At 48.3% G+C, this 24,703-nt stretch overlaps 1 protein-coding gene across 2 annotated transcripts in view; it reads right to left on the bottom strand.

The window, feature by feature from the left end:
• Ccdc93 (coiled-coil domain containing 93) overlaps window positions 1-24,703 on the bottom strand; it is a 75,394-nt gene that overhangs the window by 42,450 nt on the left and 8,241 nt on the right. Inside the window, exons 4-11 of one of the 2 annotated variants that reach the window (NM_001025156.2) lie at window positions 22,118-22,229; window positions 18,273-18,371; window positions 15,731-15,787; window positions 7,840-7,940; window positions 2,511-2,547; window positions 2,032-2,124; window positions 1,728-1,778; window positions 826-912 (exon numbers count right to left, since the gene is read on the bottom strand). In NM_001025156.2, the coding sequence (NP_001020327.1) occupies window positions 826-912; window positions 1,728-1,778; window positions 2,032-2,124; window positions 2,511-2,547; window positions 7,840-7,940; window positions 15,731-15,787; window positions 18,273-18,371; window positions 22,118-22,229 (637 nt within the window). The remainder of the gene's footprint in view (window positions 1-825; window positions 913-1,727; window positions 1,779-2,031; window positions 2,125-2,510; window positions 2,548-7,839; window positions 7,941-15,730; window positions 15,788-18,272; window positions 18,372-22,117; window positions 22,230-24,703) is intronic. The other variant, NM_029955.3, reaches the window with a different exon arrangement.

Below are 24,703 nucleotides of genomic sequence, written 5' to 3'. Positions count from 1 at the left end.
CTATAACCCAGAACCGTGAGCCAAAGAAGCCCTTTCCCCCAGAAGTTGCTTGCATGGGGCATTTTATCACAACAGGAAATGAAAAACCCAAGAGAGCCTTGTAAATCATCTCTCACCCAGGCCAAAGCACAGCCACACTAGACTCAGTTATGTGCAAAATGATTCACTACCGGGCTGGCCAGTTGGCTCAGCAGGGGAAGGCGCTTGCTCTGGGAGTTCAACCTTGGGACCCACATAAAGGTAGAAAGAGAAAATCTATTCCATAAAGTTGCTCTCTGACCTCGACATGTATGCTGTGATAACTCTCCTCCCCCTCCAATAGATCAATAATAATAAAAAATTAAAGCTATTTTAAAAATGGTCATCACTCCATCTCTGAAATATTTAAGGCCCCCTGGCCTCTCTTTAGGGTGGGAAGAGAAGTAACATTGAAATATGACTGAGGCTTTTGTTCAATCTACACATTTCTCAATAATAAAGTGTCCAGGAAAAACTTCTGCCTTGGGCTTGGCTGAGTTATGAAGTTTGTCTTCTTAAAAGCAAAAAAGCCAAACTAAGCCTGAGTTATAAGCAGCCTGACAGGGCAGGAAAGATGACTGCCTGGATTTGCAGGTGGCGACATATTAGATGTGACTGCTATTTCAAGACAGACTTTTCCCTTAATATTTATAGAAAAAAATTAGCACCTTGGAACCAAATGAATTTAGCTCATGGGCGGGCGTAGATGGCTGTGCATGGGCAAGCCTGGTGCTGGTGCTTCTGGGAAGGGGAGGATGAAGCCATGGGTGTGACCCAAGGCCCAGGCGCTGGCAGGCAGTCACGTACCTTCCCTGCGTACTCAGACACAATCTGCTTGATCTCCTCAGAGCAGAGACCCACGATCTGGCCCACGGAGCTTGCGGTGAGACGGCTCTGCAATCACATGACGTATATTCTTAGGGACACGTGCCCATCACAGAGCTTTGTCTAAATACAAAATACACAGCACTGCCCCAGGAAAGTCACTTGGCTTTGACCTCTGACTCACCCACAAAGCTCAGGACAAGCGTCAGAGCTGCCCTGCCTCTCCTGTCTCCAGCACTCAGTTGGCTGTGTTTGCTTCCTTTGCCCCTGGAATGACCACTCTCTCTCAAGTCATTTAGTAGCTATGCTAGCTTCCCCTCTGGTCTTGGGTCTTGGGTATCCTTTCTAACTTCCCCTTAGGTACTGGTTCCTCTTTAAGACCAGGGTACCTCTAGGATCCCTTCATCTCCACCCTCATGTCCAGACATTTGGGGACCTGAGGCTCACAGATGAGAAGAGAAAGGAATCAGAAGCCCCATCTGTCTAAACTATCTCTTTATTCCCACAGGTCTTTCTCATCCAGGGCAGAGTTACTCCTTCTGTGCAGGCCTTGACCTGTGAGAAGGCTCTCTGGCAACTTAGGATTTCATCGCCTAGACAGCTGCGCTCAGAAGAAGACGGGCTCCCACGGTTTCAGATAAGCAGGACTGACCCTTGCTCTTCCGTAAAGGTCAGTGCATCACTCCTGCGGGAACAGAGTACCAACAGGTTCCTTCTTAGAAGGCCCTGATGTCAGTGCTAAGCACTATAAAAGGCTTCCTTCTGAAGACAGAGGGCTCTGAAGATGGTATTCCCCTGCCTCAGGTCCCCTAGGACAGATCAGGATGGGGCCAAGTCTCTATCTGCATCTCTACTACACAACCCCCTCCCCTACAAGTCCTCACCTCCTCGTTTGCCATGGCGGTCATCTTGGTCATCAGTGACTGAATACGCTGCTGAAAGAGGAAGAGAACAGTGAGGAGCAGTTCTGACCAACCATGTGAGACTGACTGAGGTGAGCGCCTGCCCAGGTCTCTGTGGTGAAACCCCAGAGCTGCTGCTTTAATGAGGGGTAATGGCGAACCTCATAACATTTTTAAAAAAGGGAACTGTGAGTGGAAGGCTGCTTGAGAGAGCTGTGGGTGAGAGCTAATGCTTCCCTCAAGTGACCCAAACTTGAACCTCCAAGAGCCACCACATGCCACACACCTCTTCGGCTGCCTGAAGCTCATCTTCCTCGTGAGCATCCACTTTCTCTGCAGCTGACAGCCCTGCAGCAAGTGCTGTTTTCTTGTCCTCAGCCTAGAAGGGAAGATGAGAAAACGGCTGAGCACCAGAGTTGGAGACTCAGCGGGAACAAGACTGGCTTACAGAGGGGTAGCCTGTGAAAGAAAACATCTGGGGCCCAACTAAAAGAGATCGGATAATCTAGGGCCTCCAGGCCAAGTTCCTGCTTCTGATGCAGGCCAGTCAGGGTTGGTGAGGCGTGCCTGACACAGCATCACATCTATCAACTGGACTTCAACCATCCTTGCTCTATAGCTCTCGGATGCCTCTGTTCCTGGACTGCAGAGGCGGCAGGCTAGAGATACCAAGACGAACAAGCAGGGGACAAAGGTGCCTGGTATATTCCCAGGACCCCTGCCTGCCCAGGGCCTGCTGCCACCACCTGGCTAGGTAGGTCTTACCTTCTCTGTTTTGCTCTGGCGACTAAATCCGTATCTCCTGTAAGCCATGAGAAACAACTTAATTACTATTCACAAATCTCAATAAATTCCAACAAGTGCATTTTTTATTGGATGCTCTGTGTGTGTGTGTGTGTGTGTGTGTGTGTGTGTGTGTGTGCATGAGGGTAGAGGCTGGCAAACATTGGATAGCTTCCTCAGTCACTTTCTAAATTTTTCTGAGACATTTAGTTTTCAATGAACTAGGAGCTCACCAACTTCGCTGGCCAGCAAGGCCCAGGGACCCTCCTGTTTCTGCCTCCCAGCGCTAGGATTCAGGTGCACACCCTTCCAACTGGCTTTTACACAGTGCTGGGTACAGAGCTCAGGAGCTCAGGCCCTCAGGCTTGCGTGACAAGCACTTTACCACAAAGGCCATCTCCCCAGCCCCAGCACTTAGGCTTTTCACAGACTATGAAAAGGATTTAGCCTATTCAATGCTTAGAGAAAATATTCCATGTGCTGTCCCCAGAAACATAACCTATCAGATTCTGAATCTGGCCAGTCACGGTATTTGCTGTTCAGATGCTACGCACGGGAATGCTAAGACAGTAGAGAGCATCCTTTAAGGGCACGCGTTATTCTTCGAATCAGGAATTGCATCTCAGAACCACCCTGCAAGCTAAAAATCAAAACCACACTGCAAGCTAAAAGCCTTAAAAACATCTGTGCAAACAGACAATGTATTTAAAGCCAATGCAGACTTTAATATTGCTTTAATGACTTCAAGTCACGCCCATATTTTATTTTCACACATAACCCAAACATAATGTCAGTCATGTGCAGAGCTAAAATTTAAAGGCGCATGGCTGCATTTCAGCTTCAGTTAGTTTATTTTCTGGCTTAAAACAAAAACTATGCTTTTTTTTTTCTAAAGCAAGTACAATAATACACACAAAAAGATTCAACCCCAAACAAAAGATATAATGTGAACAACCAGCCTCTAAGATCTTAGTTTCAAATAAAGTTGCATGCAAGCACTTAAGAGAAACACAAATTAAGGTTTTGCTCTGCCCTGCTTGGGACACGCCTTGCCCATGGGAGCAGTGTGCTGCTGTCACTGTCTAGGGAGGGTCTGCAGCTTCACCCCTCCCCTCCTGCTCTACCACCGCCCACCCAACCGCACTTTCCAAGATGCACTGCAGGTTCCTAAGCAGTCTGGCCAGCTCCCTCCTCCAAGGCCCCACTCAGGCTCATCCGAGCAGCTCCTGCTCCATCTACTGTCCACCTGGAGCCTCACACCAGTTCTCTCCCTTCATCTGCCTCTCTGCTCTGTGTCTCAAAAGCTCCCACTTGTCCAAGTGCACACATACAGAGCAAGACCTGACCTTCTAGCACCCACACAAGCCCCCACTCTGTTGGTCATGGTCAATTGCTTGAGCGCGTGTCTGTACCCTTCTGGTGGATGCTGCTGCTTTTACAGTTTGAGTTTCTAACATTTGTTGAATTAAAAAAAAATACAAGTGAAAGAAAATGCAGGAAGTAAGATGTTATAAACATTGCCTAACTTTGCAATAGAACTGGAAAAGACCAAAACAGACATGGCAGACGTTGCAGGATAGTGGGCCAAAATACAGGGAATTCAACCTAAGGCTAAAGTTTGGGTCTCCACACAGTCCTGTAAAGGACCTTACTGCAGCCTCTGCAGATTAGTCAGTGCTGCCAAGTTAACAGGAAAAGCCACATCAGAGCTAACCTTGCACAAGGTAGACCTAGAAGTTCAGGATTGTGGAGGGTTGGAATGTGGAGGATCCAGAGCTGAACTACCTTGGTGATATCCTTAAGTCTTTTCACAGTCATTCACTGCCCACCTCTAGTCTGATACAACCTGATGAAATGAATTTAGCATACCACCTGCTTCCACTAAGAATGTCACCGGACAGCAGCATCTCTGCCCATAGCACATCTCCTTGGTTTGTTAACACATCTACCTGATGTAGTTTTAATAAAAAAAAGCCTTTTGTTCTATAGTTTCAGGAAACCATTTCCATGTAGGAATTCATGTTCCAGGGCCTTAGTAACATATATTTGATTCAAGAATAAACTATTTAAAGAATTTTTTTTCCACCAACCAAAAGGGTAAGAGTTATGAGATGGCATCCAAGGCCTCTGGCTGTGACTTCTCTAAGTGTGCTGTAACCCTGAGCCTACCTAACGTTTCCACCGGTGTATATGAAAAGTGCCCGGATTTAAGATATGAAACTGCTTCCACACTGGAACCCAGAATTTAGGGTGGCTTAAATCTGTAGTTCCAAGTCATAGTCTGGAGTCTGAGTGACTGAGTCCCATGATTCAGTTCCTGGGAGCTCCCAGCTACTCCACAGTGTAGACAGAGGTCACACCATGCTTTCAGCACAATCCTTTATCATTCATGAGTGTGTGTGAGTGTGCCCACCTCATTTTTAAGGCAGGGTCTTGCACTGGCCTGCAGCTCACCCGTTAGAGGAGGCTGGCCGCAGGGAGCCCCCAGGGTGTTTCTGCCTTTGCCTTTCTAGCCCTGGAGTTACAAGTGAATGCCAATCACAGGCAGTTTTGTACTGTGTGTTTTGTGTGGGCTCTTGGGACTGAATTTCAGTCCTCGTCATGGTAAAGCAAGCACTTTTACCAAACAAGCCACCTCTCCAGGCCTTTATTAACAATTTTTAACAGGGGGCTATGCACTTTAATTTTATACAGTTCCTGCTCCCTCTCAAAATAATGTCCCTGGTATGAATGGTCTCTGAATTGGAAAACCATATTCAATTCTCAGCAGCAGAAGGAATGCTGAACAGACTCGGTAGCTTCTGAAACACTAGTTTCATTTGTGGGAGAGAGATGACCTCAGAGAATCACCCCAAACAAGCAGATAAACAAAGCCAAACACCACCACACTACCAGAGGCAGGTGAGATGGCTCAATGGGTAAAGGTGCTTTCATGCAAGCTCAAAGACCCGAGTTCGAATCCTAGAGCCCACATGGAGGTGGAAGGAAAGAGCTGACCCTGTACACAAACAGTGCTACGCTCTCTGGTCGAGTCAACTGGACAAGCCGAAAGGCTTAAAAGTCACTCATGAGGCAAAAGAGTTTCAAGGAAGCTCTCCTCCTGGAGGCTAGTGTTCTCTACCCATACATTAATTTTTCATTCCCGAGTTCCAGTACCACGCTAGTCTAGAGTATGGATCCACGTGCTCTCTTTCAGTTTTTCCTATAAGTGCTCTGACATGGCTAAAGCCTTCCCCCAGTGTTCCAACAGTCCAAGGGCATCCTTGACCAAGATCAAGGGTTTAGAATTCAGCAAGATTGTAAAAGCTAAGTCACTCCCTTACACAGGAATTTACCATCGCTTAGGAAGAAGGAAGTTTCAGACCAAAGGAGAAACCAGAATAGATACTATAGCAGAGTTACACCCATACACATATTTACAATGGCCTAAGGGGAAGGTGGACTATACAAGAGACTAAAATAGGAACTATGGCAAGGACGCGAAGCCCTTGACCCTGGCTTCTAAGATTAGTGAATTTTAGGTGGAGCCTTCGTTGATCCCAGCTGATATCAATGTATTCTATCCTGGGTGGTTCCCGTTAGACCTTTTGTGTTTGCATTCCTCTGTTTTATGTAAGATTCCGGTTACCTCAATTGTACCTTGCGAATATGTCACCCAACTTCCTTATTGTCCTCTGCATAAAAAGTCTGATGCTCGAGTTGTAAAATTACATTCAGATTCCACACAAACTCTCCTGCGTGTGTGTCTGTCTGTCATCATCCACCCTTTGCCCACCCGCGTCCAGAGACCCCGTTCCACACAGACATAGGGACCCAAAAGGTCTGCGGCAAAACAGGCCATGGCTTGCACACAGCCCTCATCTCTCTGTCTCTGTCTGTCTGTCTGTCTGTCTGTCTCTCTCTCTCTCTCTCTCTCACACACACACACACACAGAGAGAGATGCACACAACATACACGCACACTAATAAGCACTGCCTTTCCTTGGAAAGCTAGAACAGCTAAGTCTAATTTCCTCTTGCTTACCACTATTTCTCAGCGGAAGGCGCCATAAGACACACAGGGAGATGCTAGTGAGAGAGTTAGCGTCAGCCACACAAGAGTTGGAACACTATCCCCACACATAGGCAGGAGACACAGGCACATACTCACATCAAGGGATCAGTCACCCTGGATAGACAATGCAGGACATGGGCAAGGTTAATATCCAGTGTTGACCAAGGGAAGCCTGTGCTTGCATGTTTTTAAAGAAGTGAGGCTATAAAGTAAAACTCTCTCCAGGACAAATAATTTTAAGAAGTAATAAGGCTTACTATTAAGGCTTTCATTTTTCTATTCAGATCAATCTTTGCCCTAAAGGATTACTGCAGGGCATACGAAATGGCTGCATGTGCTCTGTGGACTGTCTGTTTAAAAAGAGGGGCGTTCGAGCCCTGGCCTCTGCACCAACTCCCCAAGAAGGTCGGAGTCCATGCACGGTCACAGCCATTTCCAGAGAACTACAAAGGTGGGCACAGAGACGAAACCAGAAAGTCACAGCTGCAAATGTGGACTCAATCAGGCAGAAGCCAGCTTGCTTGTTTCTCTCTCTCTCTCTCTCTCTCTCTCTCTCCATTCTTTTTTGAAACAGGATCTCACCATGTAGCCTTGGCTAGCTTGGAGCTCTCACTCTGTAGACCAGGCTGGTCTCAAACTCACTGAGATCCACCTGCCTCTGCCTGCCAGTCTCAGACTAACACCATACCCCACCACTCCAGCAGCTGTCCAATTTTAATTAACAAAAAATTAATTGTTGGCTTGCTTGCTTCTTTCTTTCTTTCCTTCCTTTCATTTCTTTCTCTCTTCTTTCTTTCTTTCTTTCTTTCTTTCTTTCTTTCTTTCTTTCTTTCTTTCTTTCTTTCTTTCGACAGTTTATTAAGAAGGGAAAAGCACCCTTGAGGATGAGAGAGGGCTAGTAAGCTGACATGAAAACTCAAAAAGCCTTTATTTAGATGTATATTCTATAAATCTATCTATCTATCTATCCATCCACTAAATATATCAATACCTACTCTTTTGTGTGTGTATACAGGGGAGTGGAAGCCAGAGAACAACCTTCCTTTTCAGGACAGGGTCCACCTTGGTTTTCGAGGTAGGGTCTCCCAGTGGCTTGGATCTTACTCAACAGGCTTAGTTTAGGCTGTCTGGCCACGGAGCCCCAGCATCTATCTCCCTGTCTCCACCTCCTCACTGGGATAACAAGTGTGCGCCGCCACTCTGGACTTTTTCATGTGGTGCTGGGTTTGGACTCGATGACCAGCACCCACTCTGTACCTGCCATATTCCAGAAGTGTGGAGTGGACTCGGGACTCTTCGTCTGGCAGCTCCTCTGCTCCCCGCTGCCGTCGGTACTTTCGCCGGGGCTTGTAAGCATCCTGAGGGGATGAGAAAGGCAACATGAGAGGCTCCCCTGGATTGTGGCTGGGTGCCTCCAGCCATGCCAGCAGAGTAGACCTTTACTAAAGGATGGGGGCGCCCACCCGGTTAGCTCACATCAGGGGCAGCAGGACAGAGTCTAGGTGTGATAATGCTAACTTTCAACTTAAGGCAAGCTAGGATCACCTAGGAAGAGGCTGGCCTGTGAACTTGTCTGTGGGAGATTGTCCTGATCGCCTTAATCACTGTGAGAACACTGAGGCTGAGAGTCAGTGGTACCATTCCCTGGGGGTGGGCCCAGACTATAAGAGAGAAGAGAGAGCCAGCTGGGCACTATACAGTACGCTTGCTTGCGTGCGCTCCCTCTCTCTGCTTACTGTGAGGTAGCAGCTGGCCCAGTTCATGCCCTGAGTGCCCCTCACCAATAGATGGTAGCCAAATAAACCCCCATTCTCCTCATTTGTGTTTCTGTCAGTGTAACACACAGGAAGCTGGAGCCCAAGGTTTAGCCATGCTGGAGCTGCCTCTACCACTGCAACGAGGTGGAGGCCACAAGCCTCATGTACCAAGAAGGGAAAAGGTCTCACGGCCAGGGCAGAAGCTCACTGACAGGACCGGCCTTCGAGACTGTTTTTCTCTTTCCCCTCCTCGCTCCCACCCTTCCTCCCTCCCTCCCTCCCTCCCTCCCTCCCTCCCTCCCTCCCTTTCCTTCCTTCCTCCCTCCCTCCCTCCCTCCCTCCCTTTCCCTCCTCCCTCCCTCCCTCCCTCCCTTTCCTTCCTTCCTCCCTCCCTCCCTCCCTCCCTCCCTCCCTCCCTCCCTTTCCTTCCTTCCTCCCTCCCTCCCTCCCTTTCCTTCTGCAGCTGAGGATGGCCCTGAACTTCAGATCCTGCCTCCAGCTGCAGAGTGCTGGGATTATGACGCACTGCGCGTGCTGCTACGTCCGGCTCTGTACACAGCTGCTGATGGACTTAGCTAAGGTCGTTTTAACAATATGCTCCTCTAATTCCAGAGTTTACACTGGAATTGTTGGTTTTAACTGTCAGTGTGACACAATCTAGAATCACCTGGGTAGATTCTCAGTAAGGAACTGTCTAGATCAGTTCAACCTGTGATCACAACCATGAGGAATACACACACACACACACACACACACACACACACACACACAAACCTCCCTCCGGTTAAGCACCATCGCGTGAGCTAAGCACGCACACGCTCATTTCCTCTGCTCTGACTGTGGCTGTGACTGGCTGTTTGAAGTTCCTGTCTTGACCTCCCTATAACGACGGGCTGCGACCTGGAAGCCTTATTAACTGCAACTGCAGCCTTAATAAACCCTCTCTCACATTTTTCTGAGGGTGTTTTTTGTAACAACACAAAGGAAACCAACACATGTAGCTTACTTAAGCAAGGAACAATGAGACAAGCAGACACGGAAGAAAACACCTCATATGTTAACATACTAAGGAAATATATTCACATTATAGTTTATGTTTAGCTTTAAAATCTCTGTGGTGTGGTGAAAGGTAGGAGGCCATAGTTTTACAAATGGAAAACAAAGCATCCCCGTCCTACCCACCGGGCGTCTGACTTCTGACCATGAGCCGCCTCACACAGGCAGGCCTGGGCTCCAATGACCCACCGCCGCTCAGTGCTTCTCGTCTTAAGATCACGCTTGAAGCCTTCAGCTCTGCTCTATCTGAATTCACGCCTATTCATATCCCAGCGCCTGCCTGTTAGGTTCCTTATGCAAACTCTTTGTTTTTATTAAAATCACACCAAAAGTCTAGATGACTTTAGAAGAGCATCTCTTTATGATGCTGTCTGGCTTTGAAATAAAGGAAGGTCTCCTCTGGTCTTCTGAACCGAACACAGCCTGTCAAGTGAAGAGTCATCATGCGCTGACCTTCCCACAAAGCAGCTCACTATCAGACATTGTGATAATCAGTCGTCCTAAAAGGTCTCTCTACACAGTGAAGGAGACCACAGTTCTTTCATAGGCTAACAGGAAAGCAATGTGGATGTTGCGGTTTGGATGTAAACTGTCCCCACAGGCTTGGTCCCAGCTGGTGCTGCTGTTTAGAAAGACTATGGAAAGTTCAGGAGGTGCAGCCTTGATGGAAGGAGTACATGATTCGTGATGGCTTTGTGCCTGGCGCCCACTTCCTGTTCTCTCTGCTTCCTGTGTGTGGAGGAGATGCAAGCATTCTGCTTCCTGGCAGTCAGGAATTCCCCACTATGGTGGACTCTATCCCTGTGGAATTGTAAACCAAAATAAACCCTTTCTTGTTTAAATTGCTTTCTGTTGGTGGATTTTGTCACAGTAACAGAAATAAATGTGCCCCGAAGCTTCACTATCAAAAAGCTTAAGAAAACTAAAATGCCCTGTGTCCGTTCCCCCTCTTCTAAGACAGTGTCTTGCTTTATTATCTAGATGAACTCTTTGTCTCAAGTCTCAAGAGATCCTCTTGCTTCAGCCTAAAGAGCAGGTAGGACTACAGTTAACTGTCCTGCTATTGTATGCAATCAACACACTACATACAATAAATATAGGTCTATTTTATAAGGCACACATTCTGGTTGAATGTGCACATATCTGTACATATGTATACATGTAAAATATTTATATCTATCTGTCTATCTATCTTGATCAAAGTAGGTGGCATGCAGTACATGTTCAATAATCAATCACTAGTGTCCACCTTCTGATGGCCTGATTTGTCACTCCATCCCCCGCCCCCATAAATGTCCTTCCTGACTGCTGAGATGGCTCTGTGTGTGGACCAATGGGCACTGTGACAGCACAAGCCTGTCCCTAGCCGGCACGGCCCAGGATAAGCCCCTTCAAACATAGCACTTCACTCAGTTAGGACCTTTCCTTGGAGATAACCCAGCTTCCTGAGCCTCACTGTACTTTTCTTTATGAAGTTAAGTGTACCTGTGACACACAAATGATCTCAACTTTTTAAACATGTATTTATTGTACGTGTAATCACACTTGTGCATGTAGAGGTCAGAGGTCAACTTGCGGGAGCGGGCTGGGTTCTCTCAGGTTTGCCAGCAAGCCCCCTTTCCCACTAAGGCAGCTCACCAGCCCATCTCACGTTTTGCATCAAATATCTGGCATGATGCTTGAGGGCTGCTCTCATAAAGTCCTTCCAAAAATATCCCCCAGTTCACTCCCATTGTCTATACAAACAGCAAACTATAAATAATGCAAGCCAGACTTATACAGAAATGAAAAGGAGAATGGGCCCCTGAACCTGGGACTGCGTGTAATTTAATTCCCACCAAGCTCGCCTATTATAATAACACTGCATAATTGCGCTTAACTGCTGTTCTCCTCAGTTACCAGTGAAAGAGCCAATGACTCAAGACAGGAAATTGGATTCTTCTAAGAAAAGACTTCAAAACAATAGCATGAGGAAAGCCAGAGCCAAGGGGAGTGCTCACTCTGCACAGCGGCCTCAGGCTGGCTCCGTGCACACTTTAAGAATGCACCTTCATATGCATCTTACCTTTGGCTCTCTGAAACCGCTCAGGCAGAGGCAAAGGCAGGGCACACACTATTCTTCTCAGTGTAATGCCAAAGAAGCAGGGGCTAGGGATGCGGCTCAGCTGATGGAGTGCTGGCCTAGCATCCGGAGTCCTGGCTTCCATCCTCAGACCACATAGCCAGGGTATGGTAGGATATGCCTGTTGCTGCGCTCTCCTGAGTAGAGGAAGAGGATTACAAGTTCACTGTTATCCCTCATCCCCAGCTATACAGTGTCAAAGGCAATTGGGGGTACATGAGACCTGTTTCAGTAAAAAACCAAAACAACCCTCCTCCCACAGCTAAATAAATAATTTGTCTAAGATCCTAGGATATAGTGTTGGGCCTAGGATAGCTTTAGCCTAGAACAGCACTAGGCTCCAAATGCCTTGGCTTTTCTCCTTACTTGCATGTGCCAGTATCTCCAGCACCCACGGGCTGCCTCTACAGCTGACCCTCTCCCACCACTCACAGTACCATCTGTAGCTGAGGTATGGGGTAGCCTGATCAATGAAAACCTAACACCAGCTACTGCAAGCCATGTACAGAGCCCCTGCTAAGTCACTCTTCAAGCAACAGGCATCTTACCCCATTTCTGCCACTGACGGCTTCTGGGATGGGCAGCTCCTTCCAACAGACCACAAACTACAAAAATTTCCGGGATACGTCCAGTGTCTTGTTCATTGTTAACACGACTGTGTCAATTTCAAGGCTGAGATTAACAATACTGTTTGGCTATGTTCACTTTTGAAAAGTCACACAGGGCCAGCCACATGCCTCAGTGGGTCAGACTGCATACTGGTGAGCCTTAGGACTGGGTTTCATCCCTGAGACCCACGTGGCAGCAGGAGGACACTGTGGCATGTATACTCATGTACAAGTATGTACACACACAACAGAGAAATCAAAACTGAAATACTTTAGACGTTCATTATATAGAGTTAACCTCTTATATTTTCTCTTTGTGTTTGTTTGGGGGTGCACATGATTTGTGGAGTCGAGGGGTCAGCTGTAGGAATCCTCCTCGGTTGATTTCTACCTTGTTTTGTTTTGTTTTTTAAAATGTACGTTTTATTTATTTGTTCCCTTTTTCAGTATGTGTGTATGTGCCTGCATACACCCATACGCAGGCACATGCCCACAGCCTGGGTGTGGAGGTCAGAGGACAGCTTGTAGGAGGTTTTATGAGACAGGGTCTCTTGCTTTTACCAAACTTCACAGATGTGGCTAGGCTGGCTGCCAGCATCCTCCAGGGATCCTCTCGTGCTGTCTCCTGGCAACTAGACTGCAAGCTCATGTGGGTTCCAGCACTCAAACCCAGGCCCTCGAGATTATGTGGCCAGCTCTTTCCCTATGGAGTCACCTCCCAGCCTCGCTGTCTCGCTATGAGCACATACCAGGCCTGTACTGGCTACTCCCTATGCACTGCCTCCCATGCTTGTTTCTGTTTAGAGATGAGACCTGCGGAGCTTAGATTTCTATCTCACTATTTCTCTTATGTGTATGTCTGAGGGAGGGCGCACACGTATGCCATGGTGCACATGCAGAGGCCAGAGGACAACCTGTGGGAGTCAGTTCTCTCCTTCCATCACATGGAGTCTGGGATGAGAATCAAATTCAGGTTATTAGCTTGGAAAGCATCCTGATCCACAGAGCCATCTCACTGGTCCTGGGTTTAAACAACCTGCCCATAGCTAACAAAGCATTAAGTGACAGCGACGGAATGACATCAGCACGAGGACTCTTCAAATACGTTCTCCCTCACTCTGATCAGTTCTGACACTTTGCCTTGGCAAGTGATAAAGAATGACATGAATGGCATTAAAGAGTTAAGGTGACCCTAACACAGAGAACCCCTGTGTGCCTGACAGCCACTTTTCCTCGAAGGGACCATCACAATTGCTTTCACATGGCACAGTGATCCCTGAGCCCACATCTGAAATGGCAAGGTAGGGAGAGCACTGCCTACCCCCTGACATATACCCCGGACGTGTCAACCCTCTGATCGCTGCCCTCACAATCGCCAGGGACAACTTCTTTATTGAAATCCAGAGAAGTGAAGCGCCACTACCAATCTGGCGCTCTGCACTGGAAGGCTCCAGTGGGCCACACCACGCCCCACTCAAGGGGGAAGCTGCCTCCACTGGCCTGAAGTCACTCATTCTCACAGCCCAGCATAACTGGGCTCGTTTCCTTTCTGTTGCTGTGATTAAAACACTCTGAGAAAAGGTGCTTAGGGAAGGAAGGGATCGTTTAGCTCATTGTTCTGGATTACAGTCCACCACACAGGGAAGTCACAGCAGGTATGAGACAGCTGACCACATCACTTCCACTGTCTGAGCAGAGAGAAAGGAGCAATGCACCTCGCTTGCTTGTGCTCAGCTCATTTTCTCCATTCTTACACAGCTCAGAAACCCTTCTAGAGAACGGTGCTGCCCACAGTAGGCTGGGTCTCCACATCAGTGAATAAATAAGACAGCCCCCTATAGGCCAACCTATTCTAGACAATCCCTCATTGAGACTGTCTTCCGAGGTGATTCTAGATTGTGTCAGATTGACAATCAAAGCTGACCATTGCGGCATCTTTGACAGAGCCGCTTCAATCCAGGATTCCCGCCCACCAGGGCTCCACAGGTGCTTACACCAAGTGTCACACCCCGCCCCAAAGCAGACACCTGTCACTTACAACCACGTTCCTTCTTTTCTAACATTTCACAGTAATAAAACAGCAAACCAAGTGAAGCCCCGGGTTCTAAGTGATGGAGACGGTGAGACAACATACGATATTCATCCATGTTTATCCAGACGCAGCTCCAACCTTGTCCCCTGCCTGTCTCTCCCATTAGCAGCGCTGTCCCTGGGACACTATCCTCTTCTCACGGGTCCAGCACAGGCGCCATCTCCAGACTCCATGAATCTGTACCAATTGTGTAGCTGAGCCAGGTATGGTGGTGCACGCCTGTAATCCAGGCACTCGGGAGGTTGAGGCAGGAGGACTACCACAATTTCAAGGTACTCAAGGGCTACATGGTGAAACTTTGTCTCAAAAACAAACTTGTCAAGGTTTTTCCCTCCCAGAGCTGACAGAATAGAGGAGGAAGAGGAAGGGGTGCCGGCTGCTGTGCTTGAGCTCCTCATGTCTGCTACCATCAAGTGACCTGCTTTTTCAGTGTCGTCACTGCGGGACAACACAAATTCAAGTCCAGAATTATTGTTCTGAAGAGATTCCTGAGCCAGCTCACAAAGCTCTATGAGGCAGGCAAACTCAGCTTCTAATCTTACTGCCACCCTGTCGTCTGCATTAAACGCACAGTTGATATTTAAGCTGGCTGACTTGCTATTTAACGAGCACTAACTTAAAAACCAAAATAAGCAGCTTAGTTGTGGTAAGGGCTCTGTGGATAAAAGGTACCCGCCATGGAAGAATAAGGACCTAGAAGCTACGTTAAAAAACAAAAATCAAAAACAGATGTATAATTTGAGCATCTTTAATCTTAGCACTGCTACAGAGAGACTGGCAGTGTAGACAGAATCACCAGAAACTCTCAGGCCTGCTGTACACAGTCAAAAAATAACCAAAATACACCATCTTAAACAAGGTGAAAGGTGAGGTCTAGCAGCCAGACCTGTCCTCTCATCTGTCTACGGCTGAGCCCTTGCAAATGAGGTTGAGTAGATGCACTATGACACAATGACGTCATAAGCTAGACTCACAGTGTGCTGTAGTATGCTGCCTCTGGAAGACAGAGACTGTGCATCAGGCATAGAGGCTGTATTCTCTTGAGCGCAAAGCCAGCGGCTGCAGTCTCCTGGCTCTGGCCAGAAGCAGCTTAACAAAGCTCCCCACCCCCACTGGGCACATGTCTCATGTGTATTGAATCCAGTGGCCAGAACTCACCACGTACGGTGGCCTTCCTGCAGAAGCTCAAAGCTACTCTGTCTTCCCAGAGCCACCATGGGGAGGGGCCAGGGCAGTGAGTTGCCTTCGCCAGCTACCGTGCTTCATTCTCTAGAGCGGTGCCGTTACTCCCGCTACCAGTTTAAGAAGGGGACCGCGCTTTGTATTCTGATTTTTCTCCCTTATAACTGGCACTACGGGACTTGGAGTGTAGCAGCGGGCTCCTGTGTCCTGGTGCGAAGTGTGTCGAGCCGGCAGGGATGTCTAGCACACATTCCTGGCTGCCAGCTCCTGGGGGACACGTGACGTCTACAGGGGAGGCTGAAGGCCGTGCAGTGCTGGGACAGGGACTTACCGAGAGGCCAACGACCGTCTTGACGGCCTTGTCTTTTCTCTTTATGAAGTCATCATCCTGCAAGACAGAACACAGGGACTCAGCCAATTCTACTAAGGAAAAAAGTCAGCTGCACACACAGGTCTCCCTTATCCAACAGTTGTTCCTCACTGCTGTGCGTAAAGAAGTCCAAAGGAGCTGTTTAAAAGTCTGTGTCGAGGTACGTGTATGTTCATGCATGTGCAGGTCCACATGTGTGTGCGTGCATGTAGTGGCGAGAAGACAACCGAAGTTGTTCTTCCTCAGGTGCCGATTAGCCAGAGATAGTCTCTCACTGTCCTGAAGCTGGCCAAGTAAGCAAAACTGGCTAGCCTGGGAACCCTAGGGACCTACCTAGCTTTTATGACAGTGCTGGTACTATAGCCTAGCTTTTAAAATGTCTACTTGGGACTCAAATCCAGTACCTCTGGCTTGCACGGCAGCTGCTTACCAACTGAGCTGTTTCCCCAGCTCTCAATTTTCTTATGAATCTCCCATGGGAAAAAGCTAGGACCTCTACAAATAATGCTGACAGGGACTTACAGTTAGTGAGAGAGAGGCGGGCCACGGAGAGAGTAGTGACTGAGACAAACACTCTCATGCCCAGCCCTTCAAAGCACTAAATGTAACCTCAACTCTAAGCCTCAGCTCTGCCATCTGCGAAACAGGAGCACCACCGCCTGCATGAAGGAGCACCTGTCAGGATGAAGAGGGAGGCAGCGATGTGCTAGAGTACCTGAGTGCTTGGTGCTCTTACGTGTCACAGTTACTACTAACTGTGCCCGCAGGAAACGTGCTCCTCCACAAGCAGTCTCCTAAAAAGCTTCTCACAAAAATAGAACCGTGGGCTGGGGACACAGCTCAGTCAGTAAAGTACTTCTACAGGCATCAAGACCTGGATTGGATACACCCCAGAACCCACGTCTAAAAGCCAGGCGAGGTGGCACACACTTGGAATCCCAGCACTGGGGGTAGAGACAGGAAGATCAGCCAGTCTAGATGAATCTATGAGCTCTAGGTTCAGAGGGAGCCATAGATCAAAAACGAAGAGCGGGGGGCAAAAAGGAAAAAAAATGTGGAGAATAACTGAGGGAGGTAGCTGATATCAACATGTGGCCTATGTACGTGTGTGTACACGTGCGTGCATGCACACACACACACCTGGCCATGTACATAATACGCACAAGCTTTTGCAATTCACAAAAAAATTGCTTTATCCTTAACAGCCATCTAAGGAGCAGTTCTAATGAACACGAGGCTGCTCAGAGGCGCCAAGGGGAAGGGAGGGGAGGGGGGGTGGGGTGCAGGGGGACCTATGCTTAAGCACCCAGGACTCTCCCAGTGCACACTTACACCACCAGAGAACAGGAAGGAAGAGCACGCACAAGCTTTGCCAGAGATGATGCTTCTGTAGGGGTCAGCAGTTCACACGGAGAACAACGACCAGCCAAAGCACCGAGAATACCTGCCTGTCAAGTGCTCGCCTTAAATGCGACATGGGACATGTATGGGACTGCTGCATGGCTCAGGGGACATCACAGAGGGGAATGCAGAGAGAATGTGAGAGATGGAGCGGGTGGGGAGGGCTGTGAACACATGACATGGCTCTCTACACTGGAAGTCACTGTATGATCGGTGGCTATCTGCACAAGATCAGTCAATGTTCCAGCAAGCAGCACTACCTGAACCAGTCGGGTAATAGACAGTACAGAAGGAGGGCATGGGTGTGGGAAGGGAACGGGTTAGAGACTGCCCAGCCTGGGCAGGAAAGGAGTTGGAAGTAGATATGATCAAGCTACACCTTATACATGAATAAAATTAAAGACTGAGAAAACCCCAGAGAGCTGGAGAGATGGCTCAGTGGCTGAGTGCTGTGCGGTGCCCTGCTGCTGTTTGTGTTTTGATGCTATTTCTGCTTCCTCAACAGGGGCTGCCCCGATGAGCAGGGGATCACATACTCAGGTGATTCCATGTGAACCTCTCCCCATTTTAACTGGTCAAATAAAGGCCAGAGCCTGTGACTGGGCGGTAGAAGGGAAGGTGGGGCTGGAAGTTTTAGAGAGGAGGAGACAGAAGAGAGAGAGGAAGGAGGAGGACGAGGAGGTGGAAGGAAGATGGAGCAGAACCACGTGGCTTGGAGGAGCCACAAGTAGCAAGGGATCTCATAGCTGGGGAGTATAGTAGTGTAGTGGTATATTGCCCAGTCCAGGCGTGCAGCTTATAAATATTACAACCAAGCCGTGTGTCCTTTGCATGGGTTTATTGGGGTTGGAGATTTACGGCAACAGCTGAGCTCTTACTGCTCTTGCAAGAGGACTCAAGGTTGCTTCCTAGCATGCGGGTCAGGTGGCTCGCCACCTCCCAACTCTAGCTCCAGGGAACCTGATGTCTTTGGCCTCCTTAGGCACCTGCACCCATGTAAACACACAAGCACACTCAATCTACATACACCTGAAAGAGGAAGAAATTAAATACACCAGGACAGACAATGAGTAAGCAGAAGGAAGCGGGGCAGAGCACTGACCTCCGGGAGGCTGTAGGTCTTCTGGAACTGAGAGATGGAGTAGGAGCGGATGTAGTCTCCCATCTCTTCCTTTGTTTCGATAGCTCGTTTCACCAGCCACTGTGGGAGAAAGTGAGGTGAGATGACAGGAATGGACTCCTACTGCAGGGAAACTGTGCAGCCCGGGGATTCATGTCGGCACGACTGACCTGCCCAGGTGGGAAGAAACCATGAGAACACACTGCTACGAGACAAGAGCAGCCAGTTGGGCCTCTGAGGTGACAGGACCCGGTGACCTCGTGTGACTAGCCGTAAGTAACTGTGCAACATTTGAAAGCTATAGGCCTGTCCGTCTCTTCAAGAGAAGGGGGAGTTCCTTGGCATTCCTTTTGTTGTTGGAACAGGGTCTCATGGAGCTCAGGCTGACCTCAAACTCACTGTGTGGGTGAGCATGATCCCACGTGCTGGGATGACAGGTATGCATTCATCTTAATGTCAGTGGGTGATTGAGAGAGAGAGAGACAGAGACAGACAGACAGACAGACACTACAGAGACCACTTGAGACAACCCCTCTTCTGCTAGATGAAAGAAATCCTCAGGTGGTAGAAGAGTTTGTAGCAGTACAGGGCCTGAGGCCCTGGGATCACTGGCTAGAACATTCTCTGAATCCTTGTGACATTTCAGGTACAACCTTTATAGGACCTTACACAGACACTACATTACTCTCCTCAAATGATCTGCAGCTACAAGATAAAGCCGGGAGCTACAACTGGGAGGTTTCCCCATCAAGTGACTAACATGGGGTTTCTGTTCAAGTTGCCAGTCTCATGGAGCTGGTGTCTGGAAGCAGTTGGCTTTGCTAGTCCGAGTTTCCAATTAAAAAAACATCATGTAATTAAAAACACATATGCTGTTGTGCAGTTTTTTTCCTTCAAGACTGAAACAGGGAAGCTCTTTAAGCAAGGACTGGAACGTAAACAAGATCAAAATAACATCAGGAAATCCCTGAAACTGACCAGATTCACTAGACCCCTCCCTGGCAGAGTAAGTAATAAAAGCTGAGAATGGCCCTCAGACAGAAGGAAGCCAACCTGCAAAGAAGACACTCGGACAACCAAAGTGAAGAAGACCCTGAGACAAGACCAGCAGCCTAGAAGAAGCGGACCAAAGAAGACTCTGACACAAGACCAGCAGCCTAGAAGAAACGGAAACCAGGAAAGCTGCCTGGCAGAGCTTAGAGCTGGAAAGGATATTCTCCAACCTGCCACAGGCCACAACCAGCAGGCTGTGCAGTGTGCTCAGATTCCCAGCTGGTTTTGAGTCATTTCTGCTCCTGTAAGTAAGCCCTCACGTGAACGGATTCCTGTAAGAAACTCTAATAAAACCCCCATTGGTTCACTGGATTGGACTTTGGTGATATGTGTACTTTAATCTTTTGTGGGCTCCCTATCTTAGGTGAGCAGGCCTATGTGTTACGTCTTCCCAGAAAATGTTTTATCACACAACGTATGCACAAACATAATCACACAACGTATGCACAAACATAAATATGCACATCATGCGCATGCACACACACACACACACACATACACACACACACTCACACTCACACACTGTGGATAATGCCTGCTCTTCATTCATTCTTTCCGTTATTCACAAGCACATCAGAAGAAAGAACCATTTGTTAGAGTTGACAGTCCCTCCTCAGAGAGAACTCTCACATCCTCAAAACAATACGGGGGCAGTGGTAGTTTATTTCTCAAGTGCACAGCAAACTCGGCCAGGTCCAGCTGCCTAGGCACCTAGGTATATAAGCCATAGGGAGGCACTCCTAAGGCAGGAATAGGGAGATCTATAGTTCATTTGTACTGATGACTTGTGTGCCATGGTTTGCATGTGGAGGTCAGAACACAACTCTGTGGAGTTGCTTCTCTTCTTCCATCTTTACGTGGGGCCTAGGAATCAAATTCAGGTCACTGGGATTCCACAGATGCTTTACGTCCAGAATCATCGCAAGGACTCAAATTCTACAAGCAAAAGACACGATTAGGAAGCAGTTGCCCCAATAAGTTGACTTCATGAAAAACAAAAACAAAAACAAAAAAAACCAAACAAACAAAAAAAACCATGCTACACAGCACATACTCCACAGGGTACATTCCTGTGCTGTGTATATCCTAGGAAGAACATTCCTGTTATTAGCATCTTCCATTTATTCCCACTCTACCACCGACCCCACCCCCAGAGACCTTGGACATTAACTGAAATCATAGCAGAGCAGGGTGAGAGATAGCATCAGGGAGAGATAGCATCAGGCACCAAGAACCATGACTCTGGATCACACGGTGTTTGTCCTGGCTCCTTCTGTTGTTGTGATAGAAAATCCCAACAACAACCAAAAAAAAAAAAAAAAAAAAACAAAGACTTAGGAGAGCAAAAGCAAACACTATTTTATCTCACAATCGCAGGTCCATCACTGTGAGGAAGTCGAGTCAGGATCTTCAAACCTAGTCACAGCTCAGAAAAGAACAGAGAGAAAGGAACACACGCACGCCTAATGCTCAGCTAGCTTTCTCTACGGATAGAGTCCAGGGACCCAATCCAGGACTGGCATTGCTCACTTTCAGTCTATGTCTTCCCACATCAATTACAGCAGTCAAGACAATCCCTCACAGACACACCTACAGGCCAAGCTGATCTACACAATCCAGTGCAACTCTCTTCCAGTTAGGTTCTACAGTGTATCAAATTGAAGATGAGAACCAACCATGTAGCCAGGTGTGGTTGCCCACACCCTTCCGCATCTGGGAGTAGAGGCAGACTAGTTTGGCTAGGTTGGTCTACAGAGTGAGTTTCACAACAGCCAAGGCTTCAAAGGGAAAAACCTGTCTCAAACAATCAAAAACAACAACAACAACAAACAATTACAACAACAAAAATCCAAAATCCAAAACCAAAACTAAAACAAACAGAAAGCAGCAACCACAGAGCGATTGTCTCGGTTCACCTCTGCCTTCCTGCGGATCACCAGCCCCTCTCCCCGTTCTGACCTCTCAAGCCTGTGTCCACTGTGTCTGGGGAGATGTGCTTTGATGGACCATACCTAGTGTGATGCAGTAGAGAAGGGGAAGGCTGCATCCCAGAGCCTCTCACAGAACCCGCTGTGGAGTTCCTGCTGTCAAAGCTAATGTCGGTCAGATACTCACTTTCCACCATGACTGCTGCAGCACTTGCAAAGAGGATCTGCTCTCACAGACAGATCCAGTATGGGCAAGAGAAACAGACAAGTCTTAGCCGGCTGGTCGAGTCTACTTGGCAAGTAGTCATGTAAGGGTCAATGGCCAACACTGTCCTCTGGCTTTCACATGCATGTACTCACATGCATGCACACATGTGCATGCACACATACACAAGACACCCACACGCACTTGTATGTCCCCACACATGCACCTCCACACTCATGTACCCACAAACACATGTGCAACACACACATATGCACACGGCAATGCACATATGAAAAGGGAAAACAAAAGCCATTGGTGGGAACCTTCAAAGGTCACAGCAGAAGCCAAAGTGAAACTACTACCGTGCAGGGAGCACAGCTGCCTTTTGAGATTGCTGGCAAGAATCCCTGTCAGCTGCGCGGCAGCAGACCCATCCCACACTACACCTAGGGTCCAGGGCCCCATACCCATCCCACGCTACACCTAGGGTCCAGGGCCCCATACCCATCCCACGCTACACCTAGGGTCCAGGGCCCCAGACCCATCCCACACTACAGCCTGGGTCCAGGCTGGGCTGTGAGAGCCAGGTGTGTTCCAGGAACTCCCAGTTAAGAGGCAAGAATCCACGCAGAAGCCCTCACCTGCACGACAGGGAATATGTGGATAAAATCCATGCCCTGGATCTGGTGGGGCTCCAGCTGGTGGGGACACTTCATCCTTGGGAGGACGGAGACAATCTTTTCCGATAGAGCACTGTCCAGAAGAAAACAGTAAGCAGAGTCAGGACACACTGAGTGGTTCTAAAGACAGCTCTAAAGTCTAGGCAGAACTGTGAAGAAGTCCCAGCCTGGTCAGGGTGACAGTGACAGACCTGACCAAGTTCATCCCAGTAGACCAACATGAGAAGCACAATTCAGCTACATGCATGTAAGGTCACAAAGGATTCTTCCCATCATGTATTACACCTATTGCCTTCTTTCCTTTTTTTCTTTTCGTTTTTCTGGTTTTTGTTTTGTTTTTAAGGCAAGGTCCTGTGCAGCTCGGGCTGGCCTCAAACTTGACTCCTAGACAAGAAAGATAGATCCTCCTGCCTCCACCTTGGAACTGGTTTTATAGGTTCATGCCACCACGTCCTGGTCATGTGGTGCTGCGGACCACCTACCCAGAATCCACACTAATCCAAGGGAGACAAGTTCCAGGCCCTGGTTGGCTCTGAGTGTCTTTATGCTCAGCACACCACCACGCTGGTCTTTAGTGCCATCTTCAGCAGGAAGAGTGCTCCCCCTAGTGGGCCACAGAGCTCGAGCTTGAAAAAGTTCCATTTGGGAGCTTCAAATCCAGCGGCTGAGACCTCGACAATACACAACCAACCTTCTTGCTTTTCCAGAGGGCTCTCCCTAGCCACTCCTCACTGGCAGCTTAATCAAGCAATTCATAAGTGCCCAGAGGGGAGGATATAGCAAGTCATGTTGGGGTTTATGAGTCTCTTAAAACTGCCTCCCAGAAACTAGAGCCAAGCCCAGGCAGTCCCAGCAACAAGCAGGAGTGGCTGCCAGCACTAACCCTGGTGGCGGGAGCAATAGGGAAGGAAGCACACAGTAGGGAGGCAGGGCAGAGAAGGCAGGAAGACTTCTTAGAAACATTCGCCAGCCACCCTCAGCTCTGCTCAGGAACTCAGACTTCCTAAAAAGTCAGCAGAACTGTTTCGGAAAAGTCAGAGCTTCTTTAAAAGCTCGGCCAACCTAACACAGCCTGAAGTCATTTGAGCAGAGAGCCGCAATTGAGGAACTGCCCAGATCAGGCTGGCCTGTGTGAGTGGTTGGGAGGTTATGTTGTTAACTGCTCTAGGATCACCCACTCCATGGTGGGCAGCAGCATCCCGACCCAGGTCACCCTGAGTGTGTAAGAAAGTCAGCCAAGCATCAATCTGAGAGCGAGTGAGCAGGCTTCGGCCATGGATCCTGCTCCCATTCTTCCTCCGCATGCTGCCCTGACTTCTTCACAGCCTGGGACCTGTAAGCCAAATAAACTCTTTTCTCCCCTAAGCTGCTTTTGATCATGGTGTCTACCACAGCAACATTACAAAATCAAACAAGGGACACATGTGGATCACCAGGCAAACCTCTGAGCTTGAGATTTTAGTATAACACTGTCTGATACTTTAAGGGTATTTTCTTTTTAGAAAGGATCTTGCTATACAGTTAAGCATAGTGTCAAAACTGTAATCCTCCTGCGTCAGCTTCCTGAATGCCAAGATTACGGGTGTGCACCAGCACATCGAGCGGACTCTTTTAAAGTTTTACGTGTTACATTCACTATTTCCTCCTCCATGATGGTTCATTTGTCCCGGATCTAAATCCCAGCCCGACCACCTCTTGGACATCTGGCAAGTCACCAGCTCTCGTTCAGACAGACCTAAAACATGAGAAACAACGGGGACAGCAAGATGGCTAAGAGGATAAAGGCAATTGCGGCCAAACCTGACAACCTGAGTTCAGTCTCCAGGACCTGCATGGTAAGAAAGAAGCAACTTTTACCTGTGTCCAACTCTACATGCAAGCTATGGCGCACATACACACACACCACGCATGCACACATACAGAGAGGGGGGGGGGGGAAGAATCCTTGTCTCAAAAATTCAAAGGCAGGACAGAGATTCACATTTTAATTTTTAATTATGGGTATGTGTGGTCAAGAACAGGCATTGGATCCCCTGGAGCTGGAGTCATGGACTGTGCTGGCTAGTTTTATGTCAGCTTGACACAAGCTGTAGCCATCTGGGAAGACGGAACATCAACTGAGAAAACACAGCCACTAGAATGACCCATGGAGAAGCCCGTAGTCCATTTTCTTAATTAGATAAGGGTGAGGGGAAAGCCCATTGTGGATGTGCTGCCCCAGAGCTGGCGGCTCTGGGCTGTACATGAAAACAGTCCGAGCAAGCCTTGGAGAGCAAGCCAGCAAGCATCACCCCTCCAGTTCCTGCCTCCAGGCTCTTGCCCTGACTTCCTTCTAAGATGGGCTGTGATGGAGAAATGTAAATAAAATAAACCCTTTCCTCCCCAAGCTGCTTTTGTTCATGGTATTTTATCACAGCAGTAGAAAAGTAACTAAGACACAGACAGCTGTGAGCTGCCCAAGCTCGGGGCTGAGGGCTGAACCCTGAGCCTCTGCGAGAGCAGTGTATCCTTAATTACCAAGCTGTCTTCAGCCCCACACTTCACCTA

Source organism: Mus musculus, chromosome 1 (assembly GCF_000001635.26).
Source record: "Mus musculus strain C57BL/6J chromosome 1, GRCm38.p6 C57BL/6J".
NCBI classification, from domain to species: Eukaryota; Metazoa; Chordata; class Mammalia; order Rodentia; family Muridae; genus Mus; species Mus musculus.
This window is presented reverse-complemented; position numbering and strand designations above follow the sequence as displayed.